The 11880-nt window shown below is 43.4% G+C and overlaps 1 protein-coding gene across 1 annotated transcript in view; it reads left to right on the top strand.

Annotated features, from left to right (window-relative positions):
* The first annotated feature begins 6192 nt into the window (after positions 1 to 6192).
* RHOJ (ras homolog family member J) overlaps positions 6193 to 11880 on the top strand; it is a 62113-nt gene continuing 56425 nt past the window's right edge. Inside the window, exon 1 of the mRNA XM_064659420.1 lies at positions 6193 to 7118. Coding sequence (XP_064515490.1) covers positions 6941 to 7118 — 178 coding nt within the window. The 5' untranslated portion in view covers positions 6193 to 6940. The remainder of the gene's footprint in view (positions 7119 to 11880) is intronic.

Raw genomic sequence — 11880 nt, 5'->3', positions numbered from 1 at the left:
CAGCAGTCCACAATCTGCAGGCACAAATGCCATTTCAAGATGCAGAAGAGGCATAGAGGAAGTTTCCCTTTGTTTAGCCTCCTGCTGTACTGCTCAACCTAAAATAAATGTAATTTTAAAAAAAGTCTCTATGGAAAACATCGTAGGTAGGGAGAAAGAAATTGCCTGAAGTGATGTTTTTTTCTGCTATGCTAATTTCAGGCTGAACACTTTCCTAAGTCCACTTCTTCCCACTGTGATAGAGAGAGGTAAACAACTTTTGTCATACATCAGCTCTAGTCTAGGGAGAAGAGAAGAAGAGAAGAGAAGAGCAAGAGAGAGAAGAGAAGAGAAGAGAAGAGAAGAGAAGAGAAGAGAAGAGAAGAGAAGAGAGAGAAGAGAAGAGAAGAGAAGAGAAGAGAAGAGAAGAGAAGAGAAGAGAAGAGAAGAGAAGAGAAGAGAAGAAGAGAGAAGAGAAGAGAAGAGAAGAGAAGAGAAGAGAAGAGAAGAGAAGAGAAGAGAAGAGAAGAGAAGAGAAGAGAAGAGATATGTAATGAGACAGTCATGAAAGAACAAAACCAGAAAGGAGTGAAGGCAGAGGCAACAGCCAGTGATTTTCTGCAAGGAAACAAGAGAACAATGATGCAAACAGAGGGATGCACCACACTATGTGCCAGGTGCACATATTCCACTATCCAGAGGGAACTTTCACACCTCCAAGGAAAACTCATCCTCAAAGTCCAAATACAAATACCTGTGAACAGAAACACCTGGAAATGCAGACTCTGGGCAAGTACCACCATATGTGAGGATGGGTAACACACACAGGACTATCTACAGTCAGGGATGCACAATTAACTCTAAGGTGATAAGTGAGCACCATCTCCCCCAGTTGAAAACAGCCCTCCCCATTCACAAACACTCAAATACACCATGTGGAGCTCTCATTTTATAGCAGCTCTCCTTGGAAATCAAGAGGGTACTCTGATGGACAGGACATGAAACATCCTTTGCTTGACCTCCTCTCCCAGAAGTCATTTGTTTTTTTAGCTCATCTTTCCAAAGGGAAACACAAAGACACAAATTATATCCATGGCAGAAGCTTGAAGCAGGGAACCCCCCCACTGCTGACATGGACCACCATGGTGGTGGTGATGATGGCAGCTGACTGATGGGGTGTGATGGCTGTAGAGAGACTTGCTTTCACTTAACAAGCCTTAAAGTTGACCCTCAGCACCTGTCCCTCAGCAAGCTGCTCTAAAAAGGCTTCACACAGAGCACTTCCACCCCTCCTGTGGTCACTGCTAAACTATTATTTTTTCTCCTTAATTTGCTGCTTCTGCTTTTCAATATATCAAATTCACTTGAGGAATCAGTGAGAGCTTCACTGGAGTGGGAGGCTGATGAATGGGGCTGCCAGCAAGGAACAGGAAGAGAGGATGGAGGAAATAAGGATAAAATGCCCTCATTTCAATTATTCTTAGTACAAAGTGGAGGGCCATATAGGCAATCCTAGAACAAAGAGGACTATGCCAAGTCAGATCCACCTAGGACTAAGGGTCTTCCCCTGAGAATATGGTGACTGTGGTGACAGTACCAAATTTTTTTTAACTGCAAAAGGCTGGGTTTTACCACAACATAGTCCTGAATCTGATGGCCAGTGAAACCTGGTTTTAAACAGCACAGCGAGAGTTAAGCTTAATGTGGTTCTGCTATGTTCAGTCCAATATCAGTGCAATCCCTGCCCTAAAAACCTCAAAATCTAAACAGATTAGACAAAGGATAAGAAAAATGTGAGAAGACTTGCCTGAAATCAATTTACAGTTCGGTAGTAGTGCCAGAAACTTCATTCCCTCATCAACACTGGTAGGTGGAAGGAGAGTGGCTGAATGTGTCTATTTCTAACAGCAAGACATGGGGAGAAAAGCTTCACAGTAGTGCTGTCACCTTCAAAATCCCCCACCCCGTGGAGCTGCTTCTTATGGATGAGAATGCAGAGACAGATCTGCTTGGTTTAGGCCAGGAGGGGATGCAGGAGGGGATTTAGGAGGATAAGACCTCAGGAAGACTAAGACTCCCTTAAAAATCATTCAAGTCTGGTGAGAAAACGAGTTAGTGGAGAAAATTCCTCTGACTGTCAAGTTTTAAATTCATAAGATTGCACAAAGGAAGACCACTGTGTTGTAGGAGGCACTGGAGAAACATGGGAGTGGCAGGTTGGTCAGGGAAAGAGAGCAGGGAGAGCACAATAGAGCATCACAACCCCTTTTTCCTCCTGCAAGCCTGCAGAGAAATATAGAATAGAGTTAATTGGCCAAGATATTGCTAAGTGCCAAGCTAATTAAATTTGTGAGCCCTTCATCTCCTACAGATCTTCTCACCAAATTTTGTTGCACAAGCCTTGAACTTGCTAATCCCCAAGGAAGCAGTTCCAGGCACCACCCTGTGTGACCTGTGCTGATGAAGATGAAGCTGATGCATCCACACAGCTTGTGGGAGTTGGAGATACTCTGCAGTTTTAGGAATAGATCTGCTGCCAGTTAATTTGTTAATTAACAAAAGGTCAGAGGCACTTCATCCAGAGAAGAGCTCTTTGCATGAGAAACTTTGCTGGAAAGTGCCTCAGGTGACAGCTTCACTCCACAGTGCTGATAGCACCTGCCCATATCTATTTGTGCCACTGTGCTCTTGGCTAGAAGCTTGTAAAATAAGTGGGAAACAAACTGGCTTGGATGCCAAAGAACTACACACATTTAAACAAGCTTTCCAAGCATTTAGACCAGTTGGTTTCACTTTTTTTTTTACCTCAGCCATGTCTTCACAAATTATGGCTCTTAACCAGCCTGATCTTATTGGATTTGTGAGATGGTAATGACTGAGATCTTGTGAGAAAATCTGACCAATTCTAACCTAATTAGTGAAAGAGCAAAATAAGCCATGAATCCAGATTAAATCACTAGACCTCCTGACCTTTGCTAATCATTACCAATACTCCTGTGACTTCCACTCTGGAGGTTGTAGGCAGCTCTGTTGTGAAGAAGTGGTCTTAGGGGAGCTGAAACTTGCCCAGTAATGCAGAAGGGTCAGCTTAACCTATAGAATTGCCACTTGCTATTTGCAAGTTAACAAATCTTCTGTAAAATGTAACAGGATTGCCTCAAACAATGCTAGACTGCTAGAAAACAAATTTGCTTGTTAATTCACTTAGCAAAGTCAGTGCCGACTGGGTAAGTACAAGATAAAACCCCAAAATAGCAGAGGAGTCAATGCTATCTCAGTCTCCTGAGAGAAAAAAAGGTGTAAAATGATGTAGTTATACTTTGCTTCAACTATACCAGCTCTTAAAATCTTTTGTTCCAGCTGATGGTGCCAAACTAAGTTAAAGTAATGAGATTAAAGAAAATACATATTTTTAGTCTAGGTGCTGTTCTTATTTTATAACTTCATCGTAACTCCTCTAAAGCTTCATGTATCACCTATACAGTTAAAGCAAAAATGTAGCACTGAGTGTGAGTTATACAGGCAATGTGTCAGCCTTCCTCACCTTCAAGACAAACTCTTCCTGTTGGTCTATTCCAGGCCAGCCATTAGGTAGGCTGTAACAGTGTGGCTTCACTTCCATTATTCAAGATGAGACATGCAAGGTCTTTTATTGATGCATCTTAATTAAAACTGGTTCCCCACAAAGTGTCTCGTGCATCGGAGCTTAGAATTGGAAGGGTCTGTAAAAACCTAAGAAACTCTGGAAGAATTTCTTCACTGAAAGGATGGTCAAACATTGAGCTCACCTCAGGAAGGTGGTGGAGTCACCATCCCTGCAATTGTTCATGTGTCATTTAGTGCTATGATTTAGTTGGCATGGTAGTAATCCATCAAGAGTTGGACACGATGATCTTGGAGGTTTTTTCCAACCTAAATGATTCTGGGATTCTTTGAGTGTATGACCCTCCAGTTCAGCCTCCTGATAGCATGAGTAGCAGAAAAGCTAATGCCTTTAAGCAATTTTGAAAGACGCTTTAAAAAAAAAAAAAGGAGAAAGAATAAACTCAATTAAAGCCTCTAGAGAAACAGCAAGGGAGTTTATGATGAACAGCAAGTTCATCATTTAACCTCTTGCAAATGGAGGTGTGCACAGTCCTGCTGAGACTTGCCCAGCTTTATGATCAGGGAGAAATGAGCCATGGGGATTTTGTTGCAGGCCTAAATTTTGCCCAAGTAGCATTAAATCTTGCCTTAACTGGAGTATGTCTGATGCTGAAAAAGCTTGCAGATAGATTATGCCTGTGTAAAATGGGAAGCAAGACAGCTTTTGCTTTTGTCTGATAGAGGAAATGGGGAACTGAACCATGAATTATTGGAATGCTTAGCTTCCTCAGGCTCTGCAGTTACCTTGCAACAGCATGCACCTACATATTTGGCACGCTTTCCCAACAAGGTCACCAGGCTGGTAAGCAGAGGCACAGAGGGTATCAGTGTGCTGGTACCTACTCAGCTACACAACTGCTAAACAGAGGCACAGGCTTGGAGTTTGACCTCAATTGCAACTAGAAAGAAGCTTAAAGAATAAATCCCTTTAACATGTGATGCACCTCAGGACAACCCAGCCGTGCTGCTGATGGTGGAAATGATCAGCAGAGTAAATACTTGGAGAATGGGCGGTTTGATGCCCAGAGCTCGAAGGTTTTCTTGGATAAACCTCAGCCCTGGGCTGCAGTTTTGAAGCTAAGAGGATGCAGCTGATCTCCTAACTTTAGGGATGCCCTGGGACAGCAGGTGTGATGCTGGGCCCAACACTGCCTACTAAGATCTCTTTTCTCAGCTGGGAGGGGGACATGAAGAAGGTGAAGAGCATGGGGCACAGTGCACACGTTACTGAATGACCAAGTCTTCTGATAGGAGACGGCAAAGAGAGCTCCCTGGGCACTCCAGGTAAACAGACAAACCTTGTTCACCCTTGTTCACATGCTTTACCTGGTTCACATCCCTGGAAGTGTTCAAGGCCAGGTTGGATGGGGTTGTGAGCAATCTGGTCTAGTGGAAGGTGTCCCATGGCAGGGGGATTGGAACTGGATGATCTCTAAGGTACCTTCTAACCCAAACCATTATAGGATTCTGTGACTCTGCCACCTCCTGGGGAAGGTGTACAGAGCTGGCCTAGCACAGATAGATCATTGAAGAGCTCTGACAGACTTAGCCTGTCCAGGAGAGACTGCAGGTGGGTATACTCTGGCCCTTCACCACTAAAATTGAAGGACGTGCGGTTTGGGGGTAAGGAGTTTCATTATGAAGGTTGTGTTTGTTTTTGCTCATGCAGTTTGGAGCTGAAAGAGTTCCTTTTCAGGGTTGTGTTGGTCTTTGCACTTCCAGGTGTGCGTTGCTCCAAGGCTGTGAGTAGTTTTGGGCATTTATTTCTCACCAGGCATGAGCAAGGCAAGGGAAGCATTTAGCACGGTGTGCTTCCCCGTGGAGTCCCAGCAGGGGGGTGTTTCCCCCTTTCAAAGCCTTCGAGCCTTGTGGAAGGGAAATGCAGCCAGCAGGATGTGCTGGGCTGCTGCACTGGGGTTTATGTTAATGTCTGGCTCATTTCTGCTGGAAATTGCAGAATCTTTCCTGTGGAAGTAGCAGGGAGCTTAGCCCTTCATGTACATATAGACTGATGTATATTTAAATGGAGAGAAGGCTTAGAAGGCATGTGAAACACCAGACCAAAACAGAGGAGGGGGCAGGAATCATACCGTTCAAAGGGGGTTTTTCACAAACTTCTATGCAGTGTTTTTATATTTTTAATTCCTCTAACCCTTAATTCCACTTTATTCTCTCTGTCTGTGTTTACATGTTTACAATAGGCAAGGGAAAATCTGTCTTTTTCTTTTTTTTTCTTTTTTTTATTTTTGGAGTGGATGAGGGGAAGTGCAAGAGAAACTTTCTGAGTGCCTGAATTGAAAAAGCAGTCATATATTCCATATAACCAAGTACTTTAAAGAGCTATAGACACAGAGAGTTGACATCAAACTCTATCTGCCCACTACACCTCCTATCTGCTTTTCCAACTCCCCCCCATCCCCTCCCAAATGGAAGAAAATACCTATTTGAGATGAGAGGAGGTCGTGCCTGGGATCAACAGGCAGCCATGAGACAGGGACAGAGTTCGCAGCCTCCCCGTACCCCGCCTGGCCGTGCGTGTCCAACACTCGCGTCTCCCTCAGCCTCTCCCAAATCCTCCTCGCCGATCTCGGTGCCGGCAGCCCGGAGAGCAGCTGGAGCGCGGGATTGAGCAGAAAGCCTGAAAACTTCATTCTGCAGAGGGACCTCTAGTGTTTTCCTTTCTCCATGTCCTGGCAGAGTTCCTCCAAAGTACAAATACACACAGAGCTCCCATTGTTTGCAGCCCTTCACAAGCCCACTGATCCTAATATGGAATTCAGCAGGAAACCCATGATTTCCTGACACACAGCAAGCTGGAGAAAGAAAGGAAAAACTCCATTAAAAACCTCCAGGCTCTCCTCCATGTTAGAAATGAAATGGAAAATGGAGTGGATTTAACAGGAGTCCCTGATTCCTGCGTCCCAGCTGGAGAAAGGGAGACGCGAATCAGAGCCGCAGGCTGCTGATATTTTTGAAGTCGCAGTAAATACTGAGAACTGCCGGCCAGGATGAGGATTTCCTGACTGGGACAAACGAAACGGGACAGGTCTCTTTTTTATGGTATTCCTCTCTACGTATTTAATTTATTTACCTCGATGATTCTCTTGACTGATCTGGTAATTGTTAGAAGCGGCTGTGACAGCCTGGAAACATTACTATGATTTCCTGAGTTTGAGATTTGCTGCTCGCCCCCCCCCTCCCCAACTCCAAACTCAGGAAAAGTCAATACAATCGCACTTCATTTTTCCTTCATGTGCACTTGGAAGTCCTGGGAGCAGCAAGAGCAGCGGCAGCAACAGCAGCAGCAGCAGCAAGAATGAACTGCAAGGAAGAAAATGACAACTGCACTGATGGGAGCAGGAATAACACCAAGAAGATGTTAAAATGTGTGGTGGTTGGGGATGGTGCAGTTGGGAAAACCTGCTTGCTGATGAGTTATGCCAATGATGCCTTCCCGGAGGAGTATGTCCCCACTGTGTTTGACCACTATGCAGGTAAGAAAGTGCTTTAAAAAGAAATTTAATTGAGAGCTGTGGGACAGCCAAGTGGGAGGCAAAGAAAACTCGAGGAGAGGAGAGGACAGTTCAAAAGGGATGCATGGGTTACTTCTTGTCCCGGAATGTCATTCAGGCCTGGATGGTAGCCAGGCAGCTTAGATGGCAGCACATAAAATTGGGGCAATGCAGGATTTATTCAGAGAACTTATTTGTTTGCTTCTGATTCTTATTTTGGTTTTGGCAACTAAGCAGCGTTAGGGGTGCCATTAAATCCACCGGATTTTGGGGACAACAAATGTAATTCAGACTCTATCGACTATATTCTTGGTTAGTTTTTGAAGTTCTGAGCTTTGTAGTCTGCACTTATGAAGACCATATATATATATATACACACACACACACAAAAATATATGCTGTCATGATCTTGTGCCTCATGGCAAATGATGAATAAATTACAATAATTATATCCTATTTAAGGAGTAATCTTTGCGAATATATCCTATTTAAAGAGTAAACTTTGAGAAAACCAGCATAGTATCTTTCAGTGCTGTCGGAATATAACTGTCCTTTCAGAGGCGTTTGTTACTCCATCTATAAATAGATTTTAATACTATAACTTGGTGATAGGGAAAGCAGAAGTGGTCATTGTTTTGAATACTTTATAGTGAGATAATTTGTAGTATAAGAAAAAAATACAAACATAATCAAGATCATTGATGATGTTCACTGCATTGATGTGCAGAACAGACACACAGATTAAGTACAATATTCACAGCCTCTTTCTGTAGCAATTACTTACTTTATCCAGCTGTGTCCAAAGTTATCACACAGATGGTTTATAGACTAAAACTGGTGCTCAAACATCTGCTTAAATTTTACTATCCCAAATTCTACTGTTTTTCTTCTCACAGTGTTCTTTGGCTTACAGTTGTTGTTTACGAGATCCCTGACAAACAGATTTTAGAAGCACTGCAAAACTCATTGCTTATCTTGCAGCAGCAGTTGGAGTTTCGCTCGTTCTCTTCCCACCTCCTTAAAAACTGAATTTTCATGGCGTGGCTTATCATGTGTTTGGTATTCTGTAATGGGAAAATCTCTGTTTGCATTCTGGCTTCATGTCAGGTTTAGCAGATGAACTGGCCAAACAAGAAAGCTGTGTAATTGCAGAATCTGATCCATGGAAATGTGAAGACCTTTTCCTCCACAAGAGTGGGCAGCGTCACTTCTAATGCAAGCAACTTGCATTCTCTGCCTTTCCCACCAGATAGATTGAACAACCTCTTTAGAAGAAAACCTCTACACAGACAAGATATAAGACAGAATATTGCGTGTTGTAAATGTGTACTTCCATGAGCCAGAATCCCTAAGGGAGCCTGGCTGCCCTATGTTGCAACAGCACCCACTTTCCCCTGATAATTTCAGATCTGTTCATCCCTTACAATATGCTGGTCCCAGCATCCACTGCCCTTCTCCCACTCTCTCTCATGCCCTGCAAATATCTCTGCATATGGAAAAAACCACACACTAGCTGGTGCCAGACCACCTAAGCATCAGTCTGGGTGAGTTTGGAGTGAGTGTGGGGACACACATGCATGCATGGGGGCTGTGCACACACAGGCACTGATGCCAGCCAGGCAGGCTGGCACTTGGTGAGGGCACCACTCCGAGTTTCTCTCCCCTACTCAGCTACAGGTGACTCACAGGGACTTGCTTTGGTTTCCTTTCCTCTGTTAGAAGTGGCAGAAATTGCCAGTGGGCTCAAAAGTTACTGAGAGAAGGATGGAAAGATGAAGAAGCATAGTCCTGGTTTCCTTTGGGTGCCAGGTAAGAGCAGTATGCAAGCACTTTTAAATCAAGCTTCATTTTCAGGATTTGAAGATTTACCCTATAAAATATCTCCAGCTATTCTTATCTGCCTTCTTAAGTATGATAGCACATAAGTATAAACTATGGATATTTTCAATGGGAAAATTCAGAAAGATAAGGGAAAAAATAGCTCTGTATATTAACATGCTACTCTGAGACAAATCCTGTCCAGAAGCAGTGGTCAAAACTAGCATTGATCAAAAAAGGAATTTCATTTTTTTGGGGAATCCCGTTATTTATTAAACCAATTTCACTACAAAACTGCACATAGAATTGAGCAGTAGAAATTACTTCCAGAGCAGAGTGCTGGAAAAGGTCCCACTCATAAAAATATTGCATGGCTTAAAATATAACATAACCTATTTCAAATACTGTGGATATTGACTGAGAAAAGAACTCACTTCAGGCAACCTTATCCCTGTGCTTACAGGCTTTGAGATATTCTGTTGGAACAGCCTCTTCCACATCTATCTGCACGAAAACCCATGGTGGAGAGAAGTGGCATGGCAGTACCATGGGCATGGGGACATCATGGGCACCACAGCACACAGGGAGGCTTCATACATGGGCAGATCCTGCAGGGTGTTGGAGACTCTGGTATATCACTTTTGAATTTACCCCAGGGAACTGGGGTAAATTACCCTTGCCCTTGTCCCTGCTGAAAGCAACTCTTTCAGCTTTCCCAAAGAAGCTGAAACTGTTAGATTCAGTCCTTCTGTGCTGGAAATTTTCAAAAGCAATTAAATTGCTGCAGATATTTTCAAAGCTGCACTTTCCACTGAAGGTTTTCGACCCAGGAGTTATTACCAGCGGTAGTGTGTTAGCAAGTGCTTCCTCTGATTCTCACCTGATTGTGAGTCCCGGGGCATTTACCCGTTTACCTCTTTCTAATGGAAAATGTAGGGGGGGAGGGGAAAACATTAAAAATCAAGGATTCCAGTGGTGATCTCAGAGCAGTTTCTCACTGCCACGACTCCAGTGACTCGAGGGAGACAGTGATGCTATCCAGCCCAGCATTGGGAAAAGCTCCAGCTGCACCACTGCTGTGGCCAAGGCATTAACTGTTCATGGCCCCAAAGCACCAGCTACATGTACTTGCCCTGCTGCATTGCACCTTTTTAGTTCTTTCCCTGGAAAGGTGTTCATGGAACAGGTGAAGCAAGTGGACATAGTGACAAGAGTGGCCCAGAGGAAGCAACCAGTGTTTCAAAGGGCTGAGCTCCAACAGTGTTAGATCTGTACAGTATTTATTCTGTGCCTTTCACATGAAAGGGCTTGAAACCACTTTATAAAGTTTGGGACCAACCTACCTCTAAGAAAATCTAAAATACAGTAGCTGAATTTCACTTAGGGAAGGAACAGATATTCCTATAGGTAACTCACACAGCATTTACAACTGGATACGGCAATGCCTGGGACGAAAGGCTGTTGGTGTTTCACCACAGATGCAGCTGCACTGTACAAAATTCCAAACCAGTTATTAGCTCCACACTAGTAATATTCTGCCACAGATTTCACCCACAGTCCACAAAACCAAATTTCTTCAGGGCCTGTTGCCAGGGTTGGGGTGTGATGCACGTAGAGTAGGTTCAGAGCAATGCCAGACAGATGGGGAGGGCAAATTTATTACTTGGATGTGAAAATGGTTTCTTTCACTGGATGTATGGAAGTTCATGAGTCTGGTTATTTCTCAAGGCATTTTGGAGAGGTTTTGTTGGAGGCCAGAGCCCTGAGTAGGTTTTCTTACTTTGGTGAATTTCCAAGTCCCACACTGGAAGTGTTTAGCCACGAGGCAAATGGTTGTTTCTAGGGCAGGCGAAGCAAAGTGCTATCCCAGTGACAAACAGGATATTACTGGCAATAACTGTAACAATGGGGACTGTTTGGATAGTGAGTAGATGCTTTGACATGCTGGTTCCATTCTGTCTTTTGAACATCAAATGCTGATTTTCCGTGAGCAAAGGTCTCTCAGCCAGAGTGACTTGTATTGTGTCTAGTTATGTGAGGTTATACATGTTTATTTAGGGCTGAGGTTGGACCAAGAAAAAAATTCAACTCAACTACCAGCAGAGTTTGTTTAATAGTACCAAAGTTAGCCTACTTGCTCTGTGAAATACAGAAGGGAGATGTGTGTTATTTGTTTCTTAGACAGCCACCAAGCATCCCATTTTATATTCATGAAGCCTAAAAGCACTGCAATTTTTAGCATGACATTTATTCACCCTAAAATCTATATTTAGGCTTCCTGGAGAGGAGACCAATGTCCCACGCCTGTCAGTGTTTAATAGGCATTTGGACAATGCCCTTAATGACTTACTGTAACTTTTGGTCAGCCTTGAAACGATCAAGCAGTTGGACTAGATGATCACTGTAGGTCCCTTCCAAATGGAAATATTCTATTCCATTCCAAAGTGCATTGTTTATGTAAAAAAACCCTCAATGCTTGAGGAGCAGTAACAATGGCATGCAACTAACTTGGCCCATTGAGCAGACAAAGGTGAATGGGCTCCTTAGATGGTTGCAGTCTGAGGAGAAGAGGGTTGTGACTACTAAATTGTCTAGTTTAGGCACAGTGCAGACATGAGTACCATACAAATAGCTTTAAAAGCCAAAGTTGCATCTTTGGTAAATGAGCAAGGTCAGTCCCTCCAAAAGAGAACTGCAAAGCATCTGCAAAAAGTAGATGGTGTAAAAATGTCCCTCCCTCCCCTCGTGTGACGGCACAAACTGGTGAATATTTATAAATAGTGAATCCATTTGAAAAAAATTAGCAGTGGCATGTGATCAGCTAATGAATAGCATACAGAATAGCTCAGCCCTGACTGAAGCTCTGTAAATAAAAAGCAATATAGAAGACAGACATTACTTACTGTTAGGAGACACATTTTTTTGT

This window comes from Pseudopipra pipra, chromosome 6 (assembly GCF_036250125.1).
Source record: "Pseudopipra pipra isolate bDixPip1 chromosome 6, bDixPip1.hap1, whole genome shotgun sequence".
Lineage (NCBI taxonomy): Eukaryota > Metazoa > Chordata > Aves > Passeriformes > Pipridae > Pseudopipra > Pseudopipra pipra.
The sequence above is the reverse complement of the archived record's forward strand: the minus strand, read 5'-3'. Positions and strand labels throughout refer to the sequence as shown.